This window comes from Pseudophryne corroboree, chromosome 6, assembly GCF_028390025.1.
Source record: "Pseudophryne corroboree isolate aPseCor3 chromosome 6, aPseCor3.hap2, whole genome shotgun sequence".
NCBI lineage: Eukaryota > Metazoa > Chordata > Amphibia > Anura > Myobatrachidae > Pseudophryne > Pseudophryne corroboree.
Window position 1 is genome coordinate 515227747 of NC_086449.1, and position 24031 is coordinate 515251777.

Genomic DNA, 24031 nt, shown 5'->3' on the forward strand with positions numbered 1-24031 from the left:
ACCGGCTGGTCTACCTGGTTACTCAGATCCCATTGCTCCCAAGAGTGCTAAAGCGAATCAGGAATCAAGGTGTCCAGGAAATTCGAATTGCCCCGGATTGGCCTCGGAGGGCTTGGTACGTGGATCTTCTGGACATGTCTGTCAAAGTCCCTTGGCCTCTGCCACTCAGAAGCAGTCTTCAACAAGGACTGTTCGTCTACCCGGACTTACAGCGACTTCGTTTGACGGCATGGAGGTTGAGTGGAAAATCCTAGCTCACAAAGGCCTTTCCAAGAAGGTTATTGCAACCATGGTCCAGGCCAGGAAACCTGTGACGTCAAAACACTATCATATCTAGAGGATATATGTCTCTTGGTGCGAGGAATGCACGTATCCACCAGCAGTGTTTCACTTGGGACGTTTCCTGCAGGCTGGTGTGGATAATGGGAGGGGACATAGAGGGGAGGAGCCAGCACACCTAGTTGAAGAAATTTAAAGTGCACTGGCTCCTTTGGGCCCCGTCTATTCCCCATTGTACTAGTTTCCCCCAATATCCCTTATGGACTACGAGAAAAGGATTTACTGGCAGGTATTAAAATCCTATTTTTTTTTGAATTTTTTTATAAAACACCACAAAGAAGCATTTCTTGGTTTGTCCTCAGTCCACCTCACCAAAATGGGTAAAAGCTGTGTTCTGCCCAATGATAAAATCAGCACTTGGAAATGTGCATTATTGTTGCATGTTCTTGAATGAAATGTGTAGGAATGATACGGATAGTCTTACAAATAAATTAGCATGAAACAAGAAGTCGCTTACCTTTCTAACCTGAGAGAGAATGCACAGTAGTTTCCAGAAGGCGGTGCAATTGCAGCAAGAAAACACTGGTTTTATTTATATAGTGTACGCACATTTCTCAGTGCGTTAGAGAATATTTGGCCATTCACATCAGTCTGAGCCCCAGTGGAATTTACAATCTATATTCCAAACCACTTGTAAAGTTAATTTCTCGTTAGAGTCCAATTAATATACCAGTATGTTGTTGGATTGTGGGAGGAAACCCAAGCAAACACTGGGAGAACATACAAACCATACAGCTGGGGCATTGGTAGGAATCTCTCCAAAGACCTCAGTGGTGTGAGGCAGTAATGCTAACCATAACATGTTACAAAAATAAATATTTTAAAAATGTTTGTCTGAATAGTGAAAGGCCCCTGGACATCAAGGGGTTAAGCCTCACTAAAATGTATCTATGCTCTCTTCCAGAACCTGATAAGATTGAGCTGGCTATTTCGTGTGATGTCAACACTGCAGATGAAACCACTGTGATAAAGGTTTTTAAAACAAATTTTGATCCTTCAAGATTTTTAATCAAATGTTTTTGTCATACTAATTTATAGACCTTTTATTAATTAGGGAGTCCACTGTACTGTAAGATTTAGCACCCACATTGAAGTATTTAACAGTGTAATATCATCAGTGATCTATCATACTGTACAGCTGGCTGGCACATATATCTTGAAACAATGTTCAGTCAGATGCAACTATTCAGTTACACTGACATACAAAGTTTTGCACTGTGCCCCTCAATTGACACATTCACAGAACAAATGTATTTACAGCGTTATCTGGAAGCTATGGCCACCTGGATAAGGTCAACCACTAATGGTCGACATGGATAAAAGGTCTCGGACATGTCATTGGTTGACTCTCACATTTCTCCCCCCCTCCCCATTTTTTGACCTTTTTCATACTTTGCGATCCACGTGGACTATAATTGGGAATAGTAACCATGCCCGAAGCATGGCGAGAGAAGCAGTGCACCTATTGGAGTTCCTGGTCACTTTACGGAGTAAACGACACCCAAAAATTTAAGAAAACCTCATGTCAACCATTTCCTGTGCAACCTTTTTGCCAGGTCACCCTTTTTCGGGGTTCGACCTTGTGCCTATTGACCTTTTGCGATTGACCTAGACAGCCATACCCATTTACAGTATAGCAGAATAAATCTCTGGAGTTTTTTAATTAGCACTTTCTTTCTTGTTTCCCAGTCTCTCATTTAAAAAATAAATAAATAAATATATATATATATATATATATATATATAATATACACACACACACACAGATATTTCTTATAACATTAATGTGGTATTTGTGCAAATTTTGACGATACCATCATTTTAAAGCCTACCTAATTTAGAATTAAAAATGTTTTTGGTTAACCCAAGTGGCCCTTAAATAAGCCTTCATTCTGTCTGTCCTTGGCACCATTTTACTAGAATTCTTGGGGAATCTATATAGGCTCCCCTCTAGAGACTCTGGATGAACCAATGGAGGTTCGGTGTTAATCTATAAGAATCATAGACCATCCCACATAACACTTTTTCTCTATCGTCCTAGTGGATGCTGGGGTTCCTGAAAGGACCATGGGGAATAGCGGCTCCGCAGGAGACAGGGCACAAAAAGTAAAGCTTTTTCCGATCAGGTGGTGTGCACTGGCTCCTCCCCCTATGACCCTCCTCCAGACTCCAGTTAGATTTTTGTGCCCGGCCGAGAAGGGTGCAATCTAGGTGGCTCTCCTAAAGAGCTGCTTAGAGAAAGTTTAGCTAGGTTTTTTATTTTACAGTGATTCCTGCTGGCAACAGGATCACTGCAGCGAGGGACTGAGGGGAGAAGGAGTCAACTCACCTGCGTGCAGGATGGATTGGTTTCTTGGCTACTGGACATCAAGCTCCAGAGGGACGATCACAGGTACAGCCTGGATGGTCACCGGAGCCACGCCGCCGGCCCCCTTGCAGATGCTGAAATCAGAAGAGGTCCAGAATCGGCGGCTGAAGACTCCTGCAGTCTTCTAAAGGTAGCGCACAGCACTGCAGCTGTGCGCCATTTTCCTCTCAGCACACTTCACACGGCAGTCACTGAGGGTGCAGGGCGCTGGGAGGGGGGCGCCCTGGGAGGCAAATGAGTACCTATAAAGGCTAAAAATACCTCACATATAGCCCTAGAGGCTATATGGAGATATTTAACCCCTGCCTAATTTTTCTAAATAGCGGGAGACGAGCCCGCCGGAAAAGGGGCGGGGCCTATCTCCTCAGCACACGGCGCCATTTCCTCTCACAGCTCCGCTGGTCAGGACGGCTCCCAAGTCTCTCCCCTGCACTGCACTACAGAAACAGGGTAAAACAGAGAGGGGGGGGCACATTTATGGCGATATTTTGATATAACAAAGCAGCTATAAGGGAGCACTTATTATAAGGCTATCCCTGATATATATATAGCGCTTTTGGTGTGTGCTGGCAAACTCTCCCTCTGTCTCCCCAAAGGGCTAGTGGGTCCTGTCTTCGTTAGGAGCATTCCCTGTGTGTCTGCTGTGTGTCGGTACGTGTGTGTCGACATGTATGAGGACGATATTGGTGTGGAGGCGGAGCAATTGCCAAATATGAGGATGTCACCCCCTAGGGAGTCGACACCAGAATGGATGCCTTTATTTATGGAATTACGGGATAGTGTCAACACGCTAAAGCAGTCGTTTGACGACATGAGACGGCCGGACAATCAATTAGTGCCTGTCCAGGCGACTCAAACACCGTCAGGGGCTGTGAAACGCCTTTTGCCTCAGTCGGTCGACACAGACCCAGACACAGGCGATGACTCCAGTGGTGACGGTGACGAATCAACCGTATTTTCCAGTAGGGCCACACGTTATATGATTTTGGCAATGAAGGAGGCGTTACATTTAGCTGATACTACAGGTACCACTAAACAGGGTATTATGTGGGGTATGAAAAAACTACCTATAGTTTTTCCTGAATCAGAAGAACTAAATGACGTGTGTAATGAAGCGTGGGTTGCCCCTGATAAAAAGCTGATAATTTCAAAGAAATTATTGGCATTATACCCTTTCCCGCCAGAGGTTAGGGAGCGCTGGGAAACACCTCCTAGGGTGGACAAGGCGCTAACACGCTTATCTAAACAAGTGGCGTTACCCTCTCCTGAGACGGCCGCACTTAAAGATCCATCAGATAGGAGGATGGAAAATATCCAAAAAAGTATATACACACATGCAGGTGTTATACTACGACCAGCTGTAGCGACTGCCTGGATGGGCAGTGCGGGGGTAGTTTGGTCAGAATCCCTGATTGAAAATATTGATACCCTGGACAGGGACAATATTTTACTGTCGTTAGAACAAATAAAGGATGCATTTCTTTATATGCGTGATGCACAGAGGGATATATGCACACTGGCATCACGGGTAAGTGCTATGTCCATTTCGGCCAGAAGAGCTTTATGGACGCGACAGTGGACAGGCGATGCGGATTCAAAACGGCATATGGAAGTTTTGCCGTATAAAGGGGAGGAGTTATTTGGAGTCGGTCTATCAGATTTGGTGGCCACGGCTACAGCCGGGAAATCCACCTTTCTACCTCAAGTCACTCCCCAACAGAAAAAGGCACCGACTTTTCAACCGCAGCCCTTTCGTTCCTTTAAAAATAAGAGAGCAAAGGGCTATTCATATCTGCCACGAGGCAAAGGTCGAGGGAAGAGACAGCAACACGCAGCTCCTTCCCAGGATCAGAAGCCCTCCCCGGCTTCTACAAAAGCCTCAGCATGACGCTGGGGCTTCTCAAGCGGACTCGGGGACGGTGGGGGGTCGTCTCAAAAATTACAGCGCGCAGTGGGCTCACTCGCAAGTAGATCCCTGGATCCTGCAGATAATATCTCAGGGATACAGGTTGGAATTAGAGACAGATCCACCTCGCCGTTTCCTGAAGTCTGCTTTACCAACGTCCCCCTCCGAAAGGGAGACGGTTTTGGAAGCCATTCACAAGCTGTACTCTCAGCAGGTGATAGTCAAGGTACCTCTTCTGCAACAAGGGAAGGGGTATTATTCCACTCTTTTTGTGGTACCGAAGCCGGATGGCTCGGTAAGGCCTATTCTAAATCTGAAGTCCTTGAACCTGTACATAAAGAAGTTCAAGTTCAAAATGGAGTCACTCAGAGCAGTGATAGCGAACCTGGAAGAGGGGGACTTTATGGTATCCTTGGACATCAAGGATGCGTATCTCCACGTTCCAATTTACCCCTCACACCAGGGGTACCTCAGGTTCGTTGTACAAAACTGTCACTATCAGTTTCAGACGCTGCCGTTCGGATTGTCCACGGCACCTCGGATCTTTACAAAGGTAATGGCCGAGATGATGATTCTTCTTCGAAGAAAAGGCGTATTAATTATCCCATACTTGGACGATCTCCTAATAAGGGCGAGGTCCAGAGAACAGCTAGAGATGGGATTAGCACTGTCTCAAGAAGTGCTAAAACAGCACGGGTGGATTCTGAATATTCCAAAATCCCAGTTAATGCCGACAACTCGTCTGCTGTTCCTAGGGATGATTCTGGACACGGTTCAGAAAAAGGTTTTTCTCCCGGAGGAAAAAGCCAAGGAGTTATCCGAGCTTGTCAGGAACCTCCTAAAACCAGGAAAGGTGTCTGTACATCAATGCACAAGAGTCCTGGGAAAAATGGTGGCTTCTTACGAAGCAATTCCATTCGGCAGATTCCACGCAAGAATTTTCCAAAGGGATCTGTTGAACAAATGGTCAGGGTCGCATCTTCAGATGCACCTGCGGATAACCCTGTCTCCAAGGACAAGGGTGTCTCTTCTGTGGTGGTTGCAGAGTGCTCATCTATTGGAGGGCCGCAGATTCGGCATACAGGATTGGATCCTGGTGACCACGGACGCCAGCCTGAGAGGCTGGGGAGCAGTCACACAAGGAAGAAACTTCCAGGGAGTATGGACGAGCCTGGAAACGTCTCTTCACATAAACATTCTGGAACTAAGAGCAATATACAATGCTCTAAGCCAGGCAGAACCTCTGCTTCAGGGAAAACCGGTGTTGATCCAGTCGGACAACATCACGGCAGTCGCCCATGTGAACAGACAGGGCGGCACAAGAAGCAGGAGTGCAATGGCAGAAGCTGCAAGGATTCTTCGCTGGGCAGAGAATCATGTGATAGCACTGTCAGCAGTGTTCATCCCGGGAGTGGACAACTGGGAAGCAGACTTCCTCAGCAGACACGATCTTCACCCGGGAGAGTGGGGACTTCATCCAGAAGTCTTCCACATGCTGGTAACCCGTTGGGAAAGACCAATGGTGGACATGATGGCGTCTCGCCTCAACAAAAAACTGGACAGGTATTGCGCCAGGTCAAGAGATCCGCAGGCAATAGCTGTGGACGCGCTGGTAACGCCTTGGGTGTACCAGTCGGTGTATGTGTTTCCTCCTCTGCCTCTCATACCAAAAGTATTGAGAATTATACGGCAAAGAGGCGTAAGAACGATACTAGTAGTTCCGGATTGGCCAAGAAGGACTTGGTACCCGGAACTTCAAGAGATGATCACGGAAGATCCGTGGCCTCTACCTCTAAGGAGGGACTTGCTTCAGCAGGGTCCCTGTCTGTTTCAAGACTTACCGTGGCTGCGTTTGACGGCATGGCGGTTGAACGCCGGATCCTAAAGGAAAAAGGCATGCCGGAAGAAGTCATTCCTACCTTGATTAAAGCAAGGAAGGAAGTAACCGTGCAACATTATCACCGAATTTGGCGAAAATATGTTGCGTGGTGCGAAGATCGGAGTGCTCCGACGGAGGAATTTCAACTGGGTCGATTCCTACATTTCCTGCAATCAGGATTGTCAATGGGTCTCAAATTGGGATCTATTAAGGTTCAAATTTCGGCCCTGTCGATTTTCTTTCAAAAAGAATTGGCTTCAGTCCCTGAAGTCCAGACCTTTGTTAAGGGAGTGCTGCATATACAGCCTCCTGTGGTGCCTCCAGTGGCACCGTGGGATCTCAATGTGGTTTTGGATTTCCTAAAATCTCATTGGTTTGAACCACTAAAAAAGGTGGATTTGAAATATCTCACATGGAAAGTGACCATGCTTCTAGCCCTGGCTTCTGCCAGGAGAGTGTCAGAATTGGCAGCTTTATCTTACAAAAGCCCATATCTGATTTTCCATTCGGACAGGGCAGAACTGCGGACTCGTCCGCATTTTCTCCCTAAGGTGGTGTCAGCATTTCATCTGAACCAGCCTATTGTAGTGCCTGCGGCTACAAGTGACTTGGAGGACTCCAAGTTACTGGACGTTGTCAGAGCATTAAAAATATATATTGCAAGGACAGCTGGAGTCAGAAAATCTGACTCGTTGTTTATATTGTATGCACCCAACAAGATGGGTGCTCCGGCGTCTAAGCAGACGATTGCTCGTTGGATCTGTAGCACAATCCAACTTGCACATTCTGTGGCAGGCCTGCCACAGCCTAAATCTGTAAAGGCCCACTCCACAAGGAAGGTGGGCTCATCTTGGGCGGCTGCCCGAGGGGTCTCGGCATTACAACTTTGCCGAGCAGCTACGTGGTCAGGGGAGAACACGTTTGTAAAATTTTACAAATTTGATACTCTGGCTAAGGAGGACCTGGAGTTCTCTCATTCGGTGCTGCAGAGTCATCCGCACTCTCCCGCCCGTTTGGGAGCTTTGGTATAATCCCCATGGTCCTTTCAGGAACCCCAGCATCCACTAGGACGATAGAGAAAATAAGATTTTACTTACCGATAAATCTATTTCTCGGAGTCCGTAGTGGATGCTGGGCGCCCATCCCAAGTGCGGATTATCTGCATACATTGTACATAGTTATTGTTAACTAATTCGGGTTATTGTTGAAGGAAGCCATCTTTCAGAGGCTCCGCTGTTATCATACTGTTAACTGGGTTTAGATCACAAGTTGTACGGTGTGATTGGTGTGGCTGGTATGAGTCTTACCCGGGATTCAAAATCCTCCCTTATTGTGTACGCTCGTCCGGGCACAGTACCTAACTGGAGTCTGGAGGAGGGTCATAGGGGGAGGAGCCAGTGCACACCACCTGATCGGAAAAAGCTTTACTTTTTGTGCCCTGTCTCCTGCGGAGCCGCTATTCCCCATGGTCCTTTCAGGAACCCCAGCATCCACTACGGACTCCGAGAAATAGATTTATCGGTAAGTAAAATCTTATTATTTCCTATCCTTGTGGGAGCTAGCCGCTTTTTTTTTTTGTACCCACTTTCAGGTATATTCATGATACAAAATAACCACCTGCTACCTCTCAGTGCCAAGCAAATTACTTTGGGCCGCTTATAGCGTCAGGGCCCAGAGAAATGAAAAAAATCAAAACCCTGTTTGCGTCAAGCGTTACACCTAGGTATCCCCTCGCCCACTACTGCTTCTTCATATTCAAGTAGCTGATATAGCAGAATATGTCTTGCTAATGTGTCGCATCATTTTACTGCTTGGCATTACTGTCTGTACACAGGTTGGTCTAGTGACTGCTTTGTCTGTGTGTGCGCGCGCTCGGTTTATGAAGGACCTGGAGCAGCAACATGGTTGTAATATAATCCAGGAATATCCCATTTGCTATCCACTGCTTGAATACACTAAGTAGTGGTGTGGTATGGGGGTTATAATGGATTACAGGAGAGCGCTGTCGGAGACAGTTTAATTTGATGTGGACAGACCAATATCAACAGTACTTATTTCAGAAATTAACTGCAGTGCGCATAATGTGAACAACTTGCATATACTGGAAAAGATAGTTTACATTTTGGTAGACCAAAATATATTTAAAAAAATCAAAATGTAAGCCTACTTGAAATATTTTGGAGGCTATATTAAAAAAAAAAAAAAAAAAAAAAATTTGTTTTGTGTCTGGATACAGTGCTGTAGTAAAGAAACAAATCTGATATACCGTTGGTTAAAATCACAAACACAAGTGTTGCCAGATCATGCTTTGCCCTCCATTCATAAACTAAAGGGGGGTACTCACGGAGCGATATTTTAAGCAATCTGACTAGATTGCTTAGAATATCGGCATGATCGCTCCGTGTGTAGCCCCCTCAGCGATAGCGATGCGCGGCCCCGCACATCGCTATCGCTGGAGCTAGATTGGCCTGCATACAGGCCAATCTAGCGGGTCGCTCACTTCACCCGCTGGGTGAAATCAGCGGCCCCCCCGTCTCTCCCCGCACGCTCAGCACAGATCGCGCTGTGCTGAGCGGCAGGAGAGATGTGTGCTGAGCGGTTCGCTCAGCACACATCTCTCCTGCATCGGCCCGTGGGTACTGAGCTTTAACTTTAAAAATTAAGTTTTCTTGTGTTACCAGAAGTTCTAAAGTGAAATCATTTGCAATTGTCCTTGCTGAATAGTTTTGCTTTTATGGTGCTTGAATAGCATGTAAAAATTGAATAGCATTTTATTTTGGTACTGAATTGATGGTCATGATGTATGAAAAGAAACTAAGGGGGAATTCAATTAGCCGTGGTAATTTATCGTGGGCTAGTTGAAGCAGCGGGGCTATTTAATTAGTTACGAAGGCACCCTACTTGCTGGTGCTATGACTGTTAACCCATAGGTCCAGGAACTTATCCTGGATATTATGAGTTTAAGCGCATTAACACAGTAATTTACAAGGTGAGAAAATAGGGCTCTAATTGAATAGACCCAGGGCTGCCACCCTTTTTCATCCTCTGTAAATTACCATTCTTTATTAATTTCCCCCCTTAGCCTTATATTCTGTATCTGATCCAGATTATTTTCTTCTATAACCAAATGTTTCACACTTTCAGAAACCTGTTGGCGAGGAAGAGGAATTGTCAGAACTCCATTTGCGCCTCCTGGCTTTGCAATCTGCAAGTAAAAAATGGCAGCAGAAAGAACAATTGGTGATGAAAGAAGGCAAAGAAAAACTATCAAAGGGCAAGACGGAGCCACAGAAAGAGAAGGGCAAGGCGGAGCAGGAGAAGTGCAAGGCGGAGCAGGAGAAGGGCAAGACAGAACTGCAGAAGGGTAAGGCAGAGCCACAGAAGGAGAAGGGCAAGGCGGAGCTGCAGAAGGAGAAGGGCAGCACAAACTGTCTTTTGTCACGCAAAACTAACAGTGCAGCTTATGCAGGTATGTTACAAACTCATTAGACTGATAATATGGGAACACTTAAAAGTCTAGCCAATTACAATATGATTCATAATGTATGTTTATTATATTTGTAAAGCCAAACAGGCATTGAGAAGGCAACAAACCAAAGCATGGAAAAAGTTGCAACAACAGAAAGCTGAAGAAAAGAGCCAAGCGGAAGAGGAGAAAAAGCAACAAGCAGAGGAGGAGGAGAGAAGAAAAAGAGAAGAAGAAATACGGAAGATTAGAGATCTCTCAAATCAGGAAGAGCAATATAACAGATTTATGAAACTTGTAGGAGAAAAGACCAAGAGGAGCAAGGTGTGCTTTTCATCCAATACAGAAAAGGTTTAATGCAGTTTTAAAATAGATATGTCGATGGGTGTGGAACCCCTAGCCAAAACTCACTTGATGTATCAGTGCAGGTGGAGTCCACCATGTCAGTGGTTCTAATGTTAGTGGTATTCTGGTGTTTACTCTAGGATTTTTTTATTTTTATTTAGGGCATGGTGCTTTCACTGAGGGCACAAATTAATTTTGAAGGGCACATTTTTAACGTGACACTTTGCATTGCTAAGTCTACATGGCTGGTTAGTGTACGATGCACAGTACATATATTAATCCCTTGTAGTTATTATACACATACGTGCTACTAGTGTTTCATATGCCATCACACGTATTTACAGTAGGATACCTGTATATTACCCATCATAGTTGATTGCTGAAGCTGGTTTAATCCTTAGGAATTTTATAATCGAAAAGTTCAATTAAATCAGTAGTTCCCCTCGGGAGCAGGGGAAACCCCAGTTATTAGGATCAGTGCAGAAGTTTTCTACTGGGGAAATGGGCAGTATAAGGCACTGCTTACCCTGTTATTTCACTTTCACTCTTCCTCAGTCTGCTACAGGCAGCTGCAGCAGTGGTTTGATTTATGGTCCTTCCTCTAAGACAGGGGCAGCGAGTAGATGGCTGTATTATAACATTCCCTTCTTGTAGTCCTGTACTTAGCGCAAATGGTCAATTACTTGTAATGGGATCCTACACAGTGCTCCTAGTAAGGACAGGTGCAAACAGAAATTAATGTTAACTGCTTCCTCGGGCTGCTCATGGGTTGATTAAAGGGAAAAAAAAAAAAAAACCCCTTGTTCACTTTGGCGGCTGCTCTTTCTATACAGTTTTTTGTGGCTGGAGCAGCTGGGTAAGTCACTGAGGTTGCTCCGGCAGCCCCTCCTCTTTTTTTTTTTTTTTTTAATCTGAAATTTTATTATTGTATTATTTTTTTCTATATGTCACACAGCCATGCTAGGGACCCTGCCAGTGACAGCGCAAACAGGCGCTCTGACTTTCCAAACCCTGCTAGACAACCTCTGCGGATGGCCCTGGACTGTGCACTAGATGCATCAATAGGTGGCTAACCATGGTTTAGAGCTAGTCACTTGTTGGCTTCTTTTATGTACACATATGTAGCTTACATTTGTTGGTGTTTGACAGCTTTTTTTAACCGGTTAAATATCCACGTGCCCCTGCCTGCCTGCTGGGTGCCTCTGCATTTCCTCTATCATCCATCTGGGGGACGCTGTGTCATTACCTCTGGGTTAGAGTGTGGGCTATGGAGGTTAGACACAAGAAGCACTAAAAACTAACTCCCACCCCCCTGTAACCCCTCCCACCTCTGGCAAGCCTCAGTCTTGGTTTTTTGTGCCTTGGAGGAAGGCACACTTTTTTTTTTTTTCTTTTTTTTTCCTCTGCTTAGTTTTTAGCTAGGTTTTAGTTATGTTTCTTTTTCACACAGTGCTTAGTCCCTATAAGGTGACAAGCATTATCAGAGTGAGGTTATCTAGATAGGAGCTGCTGTGAGCTCTCCTCTCACTCTGCTTTGCCTCTGGGGCAGTCACCCAACCTCCCTGTGTCTCCCTCCTCTGGATCACAGTTTGTCTGAGGAGGTTTCTCTAAGGTAAGCACAGCCACAGCCTGCCTTCGCAGCACTGGGCTGTGTACCTGGTGTGTTTATGCGGTCCCAGTGTGTGGCAGTGAGCACCCCTTCCCTTGCTGGCAGTTCTGACTGTGTTTGGGAAAAGTGTGGGGGGGGAGGGGGGAGGGGAGACGCGACGCACGCAGCGCTGTTCTGTGTTGCCGGCGCCAGTTACAGACGGCGCTTAACCGCTGACCGCCGAGTCCCACTGTAACTGCTGCTGATGGCACTCCTGCATCGGAGCAGCGCCATTTTGGGAGCTTCTCTCCCTCCGCTCTGTTATCGCGGCTGCAGATTCCCGCGGACGGTGTTTCTGGCTATGTTGAATCTGGGTCTGTGTTCCACTTGCCCTGCCCACTCTGCCTTTCAGCTTGGCGCCGTTTGGGACTCTGTCTACTCCTGCACTGCCACTCACGCTGGTGGGGATGGTGCCAGTCATCCTCTGCATGGGGACAAGTCACAGCAAGTATTGGGGGACTATTACTACATAGTATTTAGCCCACTAGCTATCTTGTTTGTTTCTCCTTGCACTACACTTCAATTAATTTCTATTGTAGTGGGCCTTTTACACTGAGTGTATTTAGCCTTCCAGCTTTATCCTAGGAGCAAGTCACTACTCCTTTAGAAACATATCTACCTATATATCGATTTTTGACTGTTTTGTTATACTTGGGTTTATATATAATATATACCCATATAGTACTTGTTTTGTTTTACAATGTCAGAAAAGCCAAAGGGTCAAAGACCAAGGCTGTTTATTTCTCTTGTGCACAGTGGTACTCTGCTCATCCTGCGCTGCAACGCCCACTATGTCTGCAGCTGATGCGTCGGCGGAGCAGTCTGATGTCCCTCAGTGGGCAAGAGCTATGGCAGATGCTACAGCTGACCTTCGGCAGACCCGAAATACTGACGAATCGTTGTCAGTTTCTACTGTTAGACCCTCCTCTTCTGCATATGAGGATCCTCTAATGGCACGTAGGGACTTTACTTAAGATTATAACCTCCTCTGGGTCTACTGCTACTACTAAATGCAGACCAGTGTCCTCCCCTGTACTCTTTCCTGGCGATAATCATGATTCTGATGCTTGTTCGCAGGAGGAGGGAGAGGTCGACCCGGATTGGGAGGACTCTTCTGTATGGGCGAAAATAGGCTTCATCAGATTCAGGGGTCACTCTCCTTATAGATGCCCTTTGCAAAACATTACAAATTGAGGAAGCTTCGGTACCGGAATCATCTTCAACTTCGTTGTTGAAAAGGAAAATGGCTCACTTGGCTGAGTTTCCATCCTTTTCTTATTTTGAGGAAGAATTGCAGAAGGCATATTTGAGACCCGATACTAAGGTACAGGTCCACTAGAAGCTTAAGTCTTTATACCCTTTTAGGGACGAGGACACCAAGTTCTGGGAGACTCCAGCTAAGGTGGACTCACCAATCACAAGTTTTGCCAAGGCAACAGTGATTTTTACTGTACACTACCTCAAAGTATCCAGTGGATAGAAAAAATGACGCTGTTTTAAAATCCATTTTCACTCTGACGAGTGTGTCCCTGCGTCCCATCCAGCCAGTGCATGGGTAGTTCGGGCTGTCGAGGAGTGTATGGCTCATATTGTGTTGGGTGTTGAGTCTGACGACCCTACTCGGAACCTTCCTCTGACCACTCAGGTCACTAAGGCTCTGTCTTATGTTACTAGTGCTTTACTGGATTCAGTTTCCCTTCAAGCTTGCATATCCACCCTATCAATAGCTGCACGTCGTTCCCTCTGGTTACGCTTCTGGAATGCCGATTCGGAATCTAAGAGCACTCTAGAAGCTCTTCCCTTCGAGGGGGAATTCTTATTTGGCCCGGAGCTTGAGAAGATTATCACCAAGGCTACTGGTGGTAAAAGCCCTTATCTTCCGGTTTTGAAACCCAGGTCGAAGCCTACTCTTTCAGTCCTTTCGGCCTTAAGGCAGGGGATCCGTTACTTCCTTCCAGTTCTTTCGGGGTAACTCCCGTTTCTCCCGCAGAGGTGCCTTTCGAGAATGAGGATCCCAGGGTATCCTCAGACCAGGTTCAAAACCAGTCGACTAACCTTCCGCATGACTATCTCAGTCATGCCGTTCGACCCCATTTGGTGCGTGCCCGCTTGCTCTTGTTCTGGGATGTTTTGTTAGCCTCCAACCTGGATCGATGGATAAGCGGTGTCCTATCAAGGGGTTATGTCCTCGACTTACAAGAACATGGGCCTCACTGGTTCTGTGACCCCTCTTCCTCAGGATCCGGAAAGGAAGCGGGCCTTGCTTCAGGTGCTTTCCTCTCTGCCCGAGGCAGGGGTCATAGTGCCAGTTCCACAACACCAACAGGGTCTCAGATCCTACTCAACTCTGTTTCTGGTGGACAAGCTGGAACGGCTCTTTCAGCCTGATCCTCAATTTAAAGTTGTTAAATCCGTACCTTTACCTCCACAAATTAAAGATGGAGTCTATTCGGTCTGTCATGTTGGCGATAGAAGCAAACGAATATTTAGCGTCTATCGACATAAAGGATGCATATCTGCATGTATCCATCTGGCAAGGACACCACCACCTTCTACGCTTTGCAGTGGGGCCTTACCACTACCAGTTCCGGGCACTTCCTTTCGGGCTCTCCACGGCTCCCAGAGTATTTACGAAAATGATGGCTTATGGGATCGCCATGCTCTGCAGACTAGGTATCAACGTCACTCACTTGGAACGACTTGCTACTCAAGGCCTCATCTGAGCCTCTCCTCCGGACACATACATCTGATGTTGGACACGCTCCAATCACTCGGTTGGCTGATCAACTTTCCCAAGTCATGACTCCTACTGGTGCAGCAAATGGTGTTCCTGGGCTTTCTTTTCGACACTATTGCTCAGAGGGTCTTTCTTCCTCCAGTGCAGGATATTCTCTTCTTCATCTGCCTCGAGTGTCGGTACTCTGATGCATGCAGTTGCTAGGAAAGATGGTGGCGGCCTTCAATGCTGTTCCGTTCTCCCGCTTCCATGGCAGAACCTTGCAATCTCAGATTCTGTGTAATTGGTCCCCGGTGAATCTCCGGTTGAAAACACAGATTCTCCGCCTGTCACTCCAAACCCGTCATTCTCTTCAGTGGTGGTTCCACATTCCGCATCTGATATAAGGATCTCCCTTTTTCCGTCTGGATTTAGCAGGTGGTCACGACTGACGCCAGCCTCAAGGGTTGAGGCAACGTGTTTCATCATCGCCATCTTTCAAGGTTTGTGGTGCAGTTTCGAGACAGCTCTTCCAATCAGCATCCTCGAACTTCAAGCCATTCGCAATGCTTTGTTGCAATTTCAAGCCTTTCTTCAGGGTCATCCCGTCTGCGTACAGTCGGACAACGTGACGGCCGTTGCTTAAATAAACAAACAAGGCGGGACTCTCAGTTGGCGAGCCATGAAGGAGGTGGCCCACATTTTCCGTTGGGCTGACCTCTGGGTTCCGACGATCTCTGCAGTCTTCATTCCCGGGTTCGAAAATTGGGAAGCGGACTTTAATTTGTCACATGGTCCACCCCGGGGAATGGGAGTGCAATCGAGGTCTTTCCTTTTCTGGTCACAAAGTGGGGTCTGCCCGACATCGACTTAATGGCGTCTCGCCTCAACAAAAAGCTTCCCAAGTACGGGGCTTACGACAAGGATCCTCAGGCCGTTTTCGTGGACCTCATAACAGCACCTTGGAGTTTTCGTCTCAGTTACCGGTTTCCTCCTCTGGCAGCGCTCCATTGAGTGCTTCAGCGGATTCGGATAGAAACTCTACCGGTCATCTTGATTGCTCCGGATTGGCCTCGGCGACATTAGTATGCTCAGATTCAGGCCATGCTAGCAGAGCCTCCATGCCGCCTCCCACTACGTCCAGAACTCCTCCTCCTTCAAGGACCGTGTCGTCACCTTGGTTTGCCTCATCTGGCTTTGACAGCGAGGTTATTGACACCTCCATCTTAAGATCGAAAGGATTGTCTTAATCGGTGGATGGTATGATGCGTCAGGCTCGGAAGGCTGATTGTGTGGTTTTGTGGACAAAACCTTCCATTTTGCCTAAGGTGGTTTCTGCTTTCCATCTCAACCAGGACATTGTTCTCCTGGCTTTTCTTCCAGATTCTTCATGTTTGCAAGATTCATCCTTGGCCTTGTTGGACGTTGTTCGGGCCTTACGGATATACTTATCTTGTATGGTGTCTTTACGCTGCACGGACAGTCTTTTTTGGTTATTATTGATGCTCCCAAATGTGGCTGGCCAGCTTCCAGGAAACAATTGCCCGGCTCCTTTGCAGGCTCATTCGACTCGCTTGTTGGTGTGTCTTGGGCTGTCCGCCGTGGCGTCTCTGTGGAGCAGTTGTGCAGGGCTGCTTCCTGGTTGTCTGTGCACACCTTTACCAAATTTTACAGATTCCACACTTTTTTGGTTTAGATTGAGGAATCACTGTTTGGCCATTCTATCTTAAGTGCGGTCGCACTGAACCCCGCCCACCCGCCACCTCTCTGTTAGCTTGCTTTGGGACTTCCCCAAGGTAATGACGCTGCATCCCCCACATGGATGATGGAGGAAATGGTATTTTTTACTCACCGTTAAATCTCTTCGGAATCTATTTGGGTGACGCTGCGGTCCTTCCCCTTTTTGTCTAGTTTCTTCTTGACTTTGTTCTCTTGTTCTTCCTCCATGCGGCTTAGCTAAACGTAGGCTGAGGCTTGCTGGAGGAGGGAGGGGATAGAGGGGGGAGGAGTTTTTAGTGTTTCTTGTGCCTAACCTCCATAGCCCACACTCTAACCCAGATGTAATAACGCAGCGTCCCCCAGATGGATTCCGAGGAAGAGATTTTACAGTGTCTATAAAATCCCATTTTAATTGGAAATCCATTCTGCATATGTGTGTGGATTTCCTCCTTCTCTTATCGCCCCCCGACAGTGATGTAACAATGTCTTATTGCTGACTGTTTTGTGCCTGATAAGCCATCCAAACGGCATTTTGAATAGCTTCAGTTACTCTCTAAGCACTAATACCCTTATCAGCTGCAGCAGAGGAACTGATCATTAGAATTTTCGCCACTGGGTGATGGGTAATGAATCTGGGTGTTAGCACTGTCCCAAAAGGTGGGGTTAACTATACATACATGGTGACATTTGGCACAGGAAGGGGTGTAGTGCCACAGTGAGGAACTATGAGGTCTTGTCTTTGGATCGTTCGACAGTCATGCTCTGCATAAAGTTGATGGGGAAGATGGTTTCCACCTTCAAGACCATCTAGTATGATCGGTTTCACACTTGTGAATTCCAGTGGGTCATCCTAAGAGGTCGATCATGGTCCACCGACCATATTTCGTCTCTGTTGCTTACCCTCTCACTGAAGACTCTTCTCCCCCTGCAGTGGTGGCTTTTCAGGGAGAATCTGCAAGGACCGGCCCCCAGCCACTATGTCTTGAGTCATTGTGACCATAACTGCCAGCCTCCTGGGTTGTGGAGCAGTGGCCTTATTCTTCTGTCTGCAGGGTCATTGTTCAACTCGGAAGTCCACCCTCCATAATTGTTCTGGAACTCGTCTGTCCTGGCGGGCAGGCCTGTCAGGATCCAATTGGCCAATGCCATGGCTGTGCCATAGGGGGCGCACTCTGAACATCAGGGTTATGGCAAAAGCTGCAGAGACATTCGTTCTTGTGATGTCCACCGTGTCCATCCTGGGGCCGTTCATTGGAGGCGGATTTTCTTAGAAGGAACATTATCCTGCAAGGGGAGTTGTCACTTCATTGGATACCTTTTGAACAGCTTGTTCAGAAGTATTGTCTGCCAGAAGTGAATCTCATGGCGTCTTGTCACAACTGCAAGGTTCCCCAGTTTTGTGCTCAAAAAATGTGTGTGATAGCTGAAATACCTTTACATACATATAGATACATTATTACAAATGTATCTAATTCTTTGTTACCAATCACAGCTGGCTACTTTCCAAAAATACATGCTGATGTATACAACAGTATGTCAGCTGTCATGCTACTTTTGACAAAGCAGCTTGTTAGTCTGTATGAGATTTTATCTACTCCCGCAGATAATTGGTAATTGAGAATAATATGTAGAACTGATTTGCTCCTGTAGCAAACAGAAACAGGCAATTAATTCTCCTTCACAACACAGATGTTTTTCTTTGTTATAACCTGTCAATCATAATTTTGGCAGTGTATCCTACAGTTTGGTAATTGTCCTGTTTTCCCTAAAGTACATCACTGACCGTAGTACACAGTACTAAAAAGAATGTCCTCTGTAAATCACATCTCGCAAAAAATATACAGGATTGTAAAAAAAATTGCAAATTATATTGACAGATTATTCAACTGCAAATTATGTTGACAGATTACTCTAATCACACATTTTCCCCATGTTGTTCATCACATTTACGTTTACACTTCCTCCGCCCCCCCCACCTTTTTGAATATTTTGCATTTGTCTATCTGTTTAATATATTTTAACATGTATCAATGATTTATTTCGAGTTTAATAAGCTCTTCCTAAGTGCAGAGTACCCTACTTTCTTCTTGTCTACCGATGAATAAAATATTTTTTAAATTTAGAAACTTTGTAGCAGTTTTCCCTAACCAAAAACTACATTTTTGTTTCTTAACACTTGCATGTGTGCAGCCTCTCCAGTCCATGGTTAAATCTCCATCCATCCATCTTCCTTTAGTCTGCCATGATATTAAAATTTGCATGACCATACACACAAGTCACAACCATTGTGTCAGTTACACTTTGTTGCAGAACAAAATGAAGAAACCCCAATGAGTTTATATAAAATATCTGAAAATATTTGTAGAGCTGTTTGTTAATGAATACGAGGCCACAATAATTTAGAGGTTTATGTGATAAAATCTGTAAAAAGATAGTGGTATTTTTGTAGCATCAGTTACAACTCTTTATTTTTCATATTTATATGTACTACAGTTTCAGTGCTTCCAAAGGTCATTACTGAGCTTAGCCTACCTTTTGTCCGTCCATAGTACCCATATTGATATAACTAAAATATTGTTATATGCCAATTCTAACTCCAAACTCTGGGGCAGATGTACTAAGCCTGAAGAAGGGATAAAGAAGTGATAAAGCAGTGAGAAGCGCAGGGGGATAACGCACCAGCCAGTCTGCTCCTAACTGTCATTTTTCAAATCCGTAATGATTGGCACGTTATCACCTTGTTCTCATTACTGCTTTGTCATTTCTTTATCCATTCTCCAGGCTTAATACATCTGCCCTATTGTATTAGTAACAATGATTGTTTTAAGGGGAAATTTCAAAAGAGAATTTTTTTTTTTTAAGTTAACTGTTAAAATGTAATACTTTAACTTTTTAATGCAATCCTTTAAAGGTGGAAATGTAAACCTATTACCATGAATCAAGCTATTTTGATACAATCAAGTAATTTCACAATTCTTCAGTTCCAGTTTTTTTTTGTTTTTTTTTTTGATCCAGCAGTTAATCTCAATTGTCTATTTTAATGAGAAAAAAATACTTTACCAGCACTACAGTAGTTAAGCTAACAGAAAAGGGTTTTGTATTCTTTGCATGTTTTTTTGTTTTTAATTTACATTTAATTTATTTGGATAAACACACCTTTTTTTGTTTTCCAGTCTTTTGACGCAGATCAAAAACGATCTGATAAGCACAGTTTGGAAAGTTCTGGAACTATCTACCAGTATGATAACTATGAAGAGGTGGCGATGGACACAGACAGTGAAACCAATTCTCCAGGTAAATTTGATTTAGGAACAGGACTTTATCAGCATTACAGAAGACAATGGGGATTCAGTTAGCCCCATCCTCTCTAGGAGCTGCACTTCTCTGTAACCTCTTTAATGCAGATTCATTGGTCCATCTCTGCTAATACAAGAAGACTGATCTAATGTAGGTTTGCCTGTTCCTTGTTTAGTCCCCACAGCTGCGTCAAAGATGTGGTTTAACCCATGTTATGCAGGCCTTCTCACTGCTATTTGTGAGGAGGGCGGGATTTCTACTCCATTCCTCAAATACCCATGGCACTTAAGTTTTAAGGAGTTTTTTTCCATTTGTGATTAGAACAGTCGTTCCCAAGCGCAGTCCTCAAGGCACTCCAGCAGTCCTGGTTGTAGGGATAGCCCTGTTGTACACAGATGGTATAATCAAAGTGACTGATGTACTAATTAAGTCATCTGTGCCTAAGCATGGATATCCTTAAAACCTGGACTGTTGGGGTGCCTTGAGAACCACTGAATATGAAGAAAAGTATGTTTAAAGATCAACACTCCCAGAAAAGCGTTACTGTGCATGCTTTTTGCTGTATCTTGTTAAAATAAAGTATTGAGTAATAGAACTAAGATTATATTGAAAAAGCTATTTTAGTGCCTTGTCTCCTAATGGAGAGGACTTCGCCCGCATTAAACGCTGTATTCTCCATCTGTACTCTATAGGCTTTGCCCTACGCTTGAAAATACTTTCTTACTACACATTATAGTTTTTTATTTTATTTATATTTTTATAGTTCATTTGACTGGTTAGAGTACCTTATGATATTACATTATTATTATTATTATTATTATTATTATTATTATTATTATTATTATTATTATTATTATTATTACTACATTTTACTTATAAGGCGCCAGAAGTGTTTCGCAGCGCCGTACAAAGGACCGCACAGGGAGACAAAACTTAGCATTACAGTAAAAAAATAACAAAAATAGAGTACAGGTAACAAAGAGCACCACAATTTTCAAAACATAATACAGCTAAGATGTAAGTAGTGAGGGAGTAATCAGTGTACTATTAGGAGCTGGCAGCCATAGATAGAGATGAGCCTTTACCAGCAGGAGAAAAAGTAGGTAAAGATGGTCGCTGAGTAGGAGAGGGCTGTGAGTGAAATGTGTTTTGACAACAAGAGGAAAGAGGGCCCTACTCTGAGGCGCTTAAAATGTTAAATTGTTTGGGATGTTGCAGGTTTATTAGCTAAAGAAATAATTTGAATGTTCAAACCAGCTGAATGTAACTTTTACTAGAAAATACAGGATCTTTAACTTTCTATTGTGTATCTAGTTAACATGTTGTGTCTTTGTACAGTTACATTGTTTAATATAAGTTTCAATTTATTATTGTAATGTTCAGGGGCATCTCCCACAAGATTACCTTATTCTACTGGAGGAAATGTCCCATCAGGTTTTTGTGTAGCTGATGAATTTCTTTCGAAAGTATGGGTAAGTATGGGTATTAATAACTTTGATTTGTGTGCCTATACATTTTTTTTTTAAAGTTGCGAATCTGTTCAGTTGAGGTTCCTTTTGTGGCCGGGAACAGGAGTATGTGGGTATTTGGGTGAAAGCATGTCTGCAGTACTTTTTAAATTACTTTATCTGTACAAGGTCAGCATAAACTATACAGCTGTACAGGAACATGAAGCAGACATACACTGTGTGATGTATTCTATAAAAATAGATCAGTGACTCTAAGGAGCTTCATTGATATGCATTTCAAAAGGTGGGATTGATAAAGGTTTAGAAGTAAAACTTGTGCTCTCTCTATTGACACGCTAGGGCAGTGATGGGGAACCTTTGGCACTCCAGCTGTTGTTGAACTTTACATCCCAGCATGCCCTGCTACAGTTTTAGCATGACCAAACAGCAAAACTGTAGCAGGGCATGCTGGGATGTGTAGTTCAACAACAGCTGGAGTGCCAAAGGTTCCCCATCACTGCGCTAGGGCAAGTGGTGGAAAGAGTTCTCATGAGAGCTTACAATTTTAAAAAATGGGAATGCTTTATTATATTAAGTTCCAATAAAATGTTACATTCTTTTATGCAAACTGTTTTGTTTTTCTAGCCTCCTCGTTGCGAGGGCCAAATGTATGATCCAGTGATTTCCAGAAATTCTCTTGAAGTGCCTCTCCCACTTCCTCCTCTTCCACCTGAAGAGCCAGAGCAACCTCCTAAGCCTCCTTTTGCAGATGAAGAGGAGGAAGAGGAAATGTTACTACGTGAAGAACTTTTGAAGTCTTTGGCTAACAAAAGGACTCACAAACCAGAGGTAGTGTTCACCAAATGAATGGCTGCATGTGTAACATTTTTTCATATGAAGCAGCTTTGATAAAGTTGGTTTAACAATTTTGTGTTTAGATGTTGTAAAACAGAATTAGAAGCCTGGTTATTCCATGGCAAACGCGGCTATTTCTCTATCATCCATAAGGGATTTTGGGGACACTTAGTATGATGGGGTGTAGATGGGGTCCAAAAGAGCTGCACTTTCAATTTTTCTTCAAACAGGGTGTGCTGGCTCCTCCACTCTATTTCCTCCCACAGCCCAGTTTAGAAAAATGTGCCCTCAACGGCCTCCTGGAGGTGCTGAGTCTGATCCTGCTGTCATGACAGCGGTCCTGAGGGTCAGTGTACCGCAGGCATTGCACTCTCGCACACACACCCGCATCACGCCGCACCCCCCTAGCACAGAACCTGAAGACAGAAGAGTGGTGAGTGTTGCCGGGGGGTCCCGCTAGCGGGGTCCCCCCGGTTCTTGGCGCGGAGAGGACGCAGGGTGGCCATACACTCCCTCTGGGGTGATCCCATAGCCCCCTCGCGCAGACTGGCAGCGGTAGTGTAAATAGTTACTGGGACCTCTTTTTACACAAATTAGGGACTTTGCCAGTATAAATAAGCCTGTAGCTCCAGCGCCATTGCATGGGACAGAGCTACCTCAGAGCGGGACCAACGGCTTCCTGGCGCCATTTCCTGCACTCTTAGCATTGCAGCAGGACAGCCAGCTCCTCCAGAGGATACTCCACGGCCGACACTGGTACAGGGATGTAGTTAATGGGGAGAGCCAGATGTAGGACCCTTATATTAGGCAATTTGTTGTATAGTGCATAAAGAGCCAATCTTCTAACTTCTGCATTGTTAGTTTTCAGGCTGTGTGCTGGTCCCTCCTCTCTGAGTCTCTCCACGTATACTGGGCTGGGCAGGCTTGCTTGTACCTGTGTCTCTGTGTATGTAAATGTTCCCTGTCAGCATGGTGAAAAAGGTTGTGTGTAATATTTGTCACACCAGGTTTTCTCCCTTCCCTGCAGTTTCTCTCATGTGTGACAATGCAGTCAGCCTTAACAGGATAGTGGGGCTTCTGGGGGTGAATTGCAGGAACCAGCTTGGCTGAGTTCTATTAAAACTACGATGGCTGACATGTCTAATGAATTAACAGCAGTTACAACAGTCTATGGCTGCTCTGACTAAAGTTTGGACAGAAGAGAGAATTGTATCTCCTGACAGCCTTTCGGAATCCGAGGAGGAGGTTCTAGAGCTGGAAGAGGGAGAGGACCTGGAATCTACTACTGAGGGGGATTATTCCTCTCCTGCGCAGGGTGTAGAGCAGAGGTTCTCAAACTCGGTCCTCGGGGGCCCACACAGTGCATGTTTTGCAGGTCTCCTCACAGAATCGCAAGTGAAATAATTCGCTCCACCTGTGGACCTTTTAAAATGTGTTGGTGAGTAATTAATACACCTGTGCACCTGCTGGGTTACCTGCAAAACATGCACTGTGTGGGCCCCCGAGGACCGAGTTTGAGAACCGCTGGTGTAGAGTCACTTATCCTTGCTATAAGGGATGTCCTACATATTCCTGGGAATGAGGCTGATGTACAGCAATCCTTTTTCTCTGCACAGAAAAAGTAGTGCTGGTCCCATTTCCTGATTTAAATGAACTGTATCATCTTTTCTCTGACGTCCTAGTGGATGCTGGGAACTCCGTAAGGACCATGGGGAATAGCGGCTCCGCAGGAGACTGGGCACAAAAGTAAAGCTTTAGGACTACCTGGTGTGCACTGGCTCCTCCCCCTATGACCCTCCTCCAAGCCTCAGTTAGTTAGATTTTTGTGCCCGAACGAGAAGGGTGCACACTAGGGGCTCTCCTGAGCTGCTTAGTGAAAAGTTTAGTTTTAGGTTTTTTATTTTCAGTGAGACCTGCTGGCAACAGGCTCACTGCATCGAGGGACTAAGGGGAGAAGAAGCGAACTCACCTGCGTGCAGAGTGGATTGGGCTTCTTAGGCTACTGGACACCATTAGCTCCAGAGGGATCGAACACAGGCCCAGCCA

General features: G+C 45.1%; 1 protein-coding gene across 2 annotated transcripts in view; it reads left to right on the forward strand.

The window, feature by feature from the left end:
* The window catches only part of ZFC3H1 (zinc finger C3H1-type containing), a 265037-nt gene that overhangs the window by 34520 nt on the left and 206486 nt on the right, over window positions 1–24031 (forward strand). For both annotated transcript variants that reach the window (XM_063927461.1, XM_063927460.1), the window contains exons 3-8: window positions 1244–1311; window positions 9636–9960; window positions 10058–10281; window positions 19559–19679; window positions 21066–21154; window positions 21776–21979. In XM_063927461.1, coding sequence (XP_063783531.1) covers window positions 1244–1311; window positions 9636–9960; window positions 10058–10281; window positions 19559–19679; window positions 21066–21154; window positions 21776–21979 — 1031 coding nt within the window. The remainder of the gene's footprint in view (window positions 1–1243; window positions 1312–9635; window positions 9961–10057; window positions 10282–19558; window positions 19680–21065; window positions 21155–21775; window positions 21980–24031) is intronic.